Here is a 3,308-nt window from a genome sequence, read left to right as displayed (position 1 = left end):
CAAATATCATTTTCCCCCTCAAACACAGCACTTATCACCAAAACGTGGGAAAAATTGGCCGTGGAAGAGGAGTTTCCCCCACTCCATCCCCACAATACCCTAAATTTCTGCAAATTCGTATGCAGCACTTTACTTCTGAAACCGGTGAGGGGTAGGCTTGCCTAAGGAAGGGAAGTCTGAAGCATTTTGGTCATGGTTGTCCATGTGCTCAGAGTAGTCATCCTGGCTGAGAACCTGCTGACAAACTACACACACGGCAAACACAGTGGAACAGCCTCGCCCCCACCACTTTCCGATATGCTGCCAGCACCTCCTGTAATAAAGGAAAAGAGATTGAGATGGACAGGGTCAGTACCTTTCATGTGTACTTACTTTCATTCCTTCTCCATTATATAGAGAGGATAAGGCCTGCATAAAACAACCATGATCCCATACGTCGTTGTCACAACTGCGAGATTACTCTGGACCTCGGCCGATGTTTACCTCACTCCGAGTGGCGGGATTGGGTCCTTCCTGATTGGCTCGTACGCCTCGTGGGGAACGAGGGTATCGGGCCTTTACATCGGCATGGCGCATAAAAGGAGCACCGCATAAAAGAAGCACCAGCCAAAAATTATGCAGTTGTCCCGTGACTTTAACCTGTGTGCTCCCTTCCGCCATGTTACCTCGCATGCCCCTCTGGATCCCCCCCATGCTTCTGTTTGTACATATTTTGTTATGTGTATGTATTGTAGAGTAATGCCTTAGCAGTAAAAACCTTTGTATGTTTCCTCTGGTGTGTTTCCGTTGACCTGACCGCTCTGATTTCTTCACTTTTATAAGTCGAACCCAGACAGTCGTGTTTTCATAACATATTAAGACTCAAAATGACAAGGAATGAGAATCAACATTAAGATTAGAGAACACATCTAAAAAAAAAATAATAGTAATAAAACAAGAAATCAATGTAAAAATATATATAATAAAATAATAAGTGGTTAACATGATAACCCAAAATAGTTTACAAAACTTTTTTATATCTTTGATTTCTTCATAACTGATATTCATTAACACTATATCAAACAATCAAAAGATTATGATAGTTAACCACTACAACTGGGTAATCAGGCCTACCAATATTTTTTATTATGAACAAGAAAACTAACCTGCTGTTTTTTGATGTCAGGTAAGAGAACCAAAAGCTCTGGGAGTATCTTGTGGAAAGTAGCCTTGCCCATAACTTCCCGGCACTGTTCATAATACAAATGTCCAGAGAGGTCTCCACTACGCAGTTGACCAGCCAGCATCTTGAAGCAATCAAATTTGTCCTCATCTCCTTTACACTCATCATGGATTGTCTTGATAAGCCTCTTGTTCCGGAGTTCAAATCTTGGTGGTAGCTGGAAGGTGTAGGTGGTAGTGGGTTGGGCTGTGAATGCTGACGTGGACACAGCAGCTTCAGAGGTGGGAGAAATTGCAAACTTCTCTCCAGAGCTACTTGTAAAGGTCATGTCTGTTGCACTGAAGCCTGGTGGAACCTTGGGCTTGCTCGTGAAGCCTGGTGGAGCTGTGTTCTTTGCTGGTGATGACCAAGTAGAGGTAGCCAGGGGGGATGGTGAAAATGATCCCCCCAGGCTTGGGAAAGCATCATCATTATCCAGCTTCGGTGGGGGGGCTCGCAAGGTGCCAATTTTCAATTCAGACTTTTTCCTCTCATTGACCATATCACTGGTGATCATGTTAAGGTTTGAGGACGTTACAGGAGCCACAGACTGATAGTCACCCAATTTCCCCATACTTAGGTCCATTGTAACTCCATCTTCATCACTGTCATCATCAAAGATATTGTGCAAACCAACAGGCTTCTTCTTGGTGCTGGGTTTCGAAGGGCCATTTGACACACTATTTGATGTGTTATTACTGCTACTTTGATTTGAGTTGGCACTGCTATTGCTGGTAACATCAGCCGCACTCTTGTTGCTTCCCTTTTTCTTCTTCTTACTCTTGGAACTTGAAGTTTCATTTCCATCTGATGCTTTGGGCACCTGGTCAACTGTATGTGTCCAGGCATTGCTCACTGGTATTGTAACACTAGAACGACCATGATAATTTTTCATGTGGGTCTGACTCTCAGGATTTGGCGCTAAGGAAGGGAAATCTTTTGGATTTAATTTCTTTCCAGGTTTTGCAGAGGTGCAACAGAAGGTGCCCAGCTGATGGCCCTAAAGCTGGAAAATCTTTTTTCATATTTTTGGAAATATTAACTGGTACACTGGCTGGCACACTGGGTGCTGGTGCTGCTGCTGTTGACCCCCAGCCACTCGAACCCATGCCTGCATTTGTCGTTTTTGTAGAAACAGAAAGAGCTGGGAAATCTTCCTCCAACCCTTTGCTTTTGGCCTTGTTATTAGCTTTGCTTCGAAGAGTAATATTACTGCTATGTGAAATAACACCAATACGAGGCCCTCCACCATTGCCACTCTCACCTTCTGCACCTGAACCCTGGGGCCCATTCGCTACAGCAGGGACAGTGCGATTATACTGTATCGAAACATTACTGCTCCTCTGGCCTGCATTTTGGCCATCCCTCACAGCTTTTTTAGTATTTACTTTGAGATGCACAGAGGTGGTGGGAGATGTTGGGGACTGAGCAGTGGCCTGAGCTGTACTAACTGTGACACTTGTCGACCCTAAGAAGGAAATTCCTCATCTAGCACACTCCTACCCCTGCCACCCGAGGCTCTTACTGTAAATCGATTCTGTTTGGCTAAGTGCGATGCCATAGACCTATTTCCCCCTCCCCCTCCAGCCTCCCCCCCTGATCCTGGTCCAGTGCCATTCAGGGAAGGAAAATCTTGCACACAGTTGATATCAATGGAATGTTGCGTCACAGGAGGTCTGCTGTCCATTTCGTCAGGCAACTGCTGTCCTCAAAATCTCGATCTCTGTCTCGATCTCGTCTGGAATGCATAAAATTAGACTGTGAATATCAAGTGCCTTCTTACTTGAATATATTCCACATTAATTAGACCTTTTCATTATATAACAAAGGTTCGACTTAGTCATATAAACTTCTTTATAGACTTTTTAAGACTGATTATCATCACAAATTCATTTGTAACAATAAAACAAATCCATGTCTACAATCATAAAAATAGATAAGCATCCACAATATCTTAATAAATGAATATGTAGTCATGCGCACCATCCAGCTAGTCAAATCTATCTATCTGTCTATCTGCTTATCTATCTATCTGCCAATCAACCTATCATTCTTCATAGCAATACCAGCAGGGGTCTTACCCCTCCCTTTCGCCCCCCTTTTGGGC

General features: G+C 43.7%; 1 protein-coding gene across 1 annotated transcript; it reads right to left on the bottom strand.

Moving 5' to 3' along the window:
* Positions 1–217: 217 nt before the first annotated feature.
* LOC119568897 (E3 ubiquitin-protein ligase ZNF598-like) lies at positions 218–2,888 on the bottom strand. Its single transcript, XM_037917298.1, has 4 exons — positions 2,843–2,888; positions 2,251–2,669; positions 1,146–2,201; positions 218–313 (listed from the first exon to the last, which is right to left on the bottom strand). Exons 1-4 carry the CDS (start codon positions 2,886–2,888, stop codon positions 218–220), a joined length of 1,617 nt encoding a protein of 538 aa, XP_037773226.1.
* Positions 2,889–3,308: the final 420 nt, after the last annotated feature.

Source organism: Penaeus monodon, unplaced genomic scaffold (genome assembly GCF_015228065.2).
Source record: "Penaeus monodon isolate SGIC_2016 unplaced genomic scaffold, NSTDA_Pmon_1 PmonScaffold_11424, whole genome shotgun sequence".
In the NCBI taxonomy this organism is placed as follows: domain Eukaryota; kingdom Metazoa; phylum Arthropoda; class Malacostraca; order Decapoda; family Penaeidae; genus Penaeus; species Penaeus monodon.
The sequence above is the reverse complement of the archived record's forward strand: the minus strand, read 5'-3'. Positions and strand labels throughout refer to the sequence as shown.

What these genes read in the sequence shown, in the direction of transcription:
- LOC119568897 (XM_037917298.1), bottom strand. Translation starts at nt 2,888, where the DNA reads ATGGACAGCAGACCTCCTGTGACGCAACATTCCATTGATATCAACT. An exon ending in CACCCAGTGTGCCAGCCAGT is followed by an intron (nt 2,202 to 2,250) that starts GTACCAGTTAAT and finishes TTCCAGCTTTAG; the next exon opens with GGCCATCAGCTGGGCACCTT. An exon ending in CTGACATCAAAAAACAGCAG is followed by an intron (nt 314 to 1,145) that starts GTTAGTTTTCTT and finishes CCTTTATTACAG; the next exon opens with GAGGTGCTGGCAGCATATCG.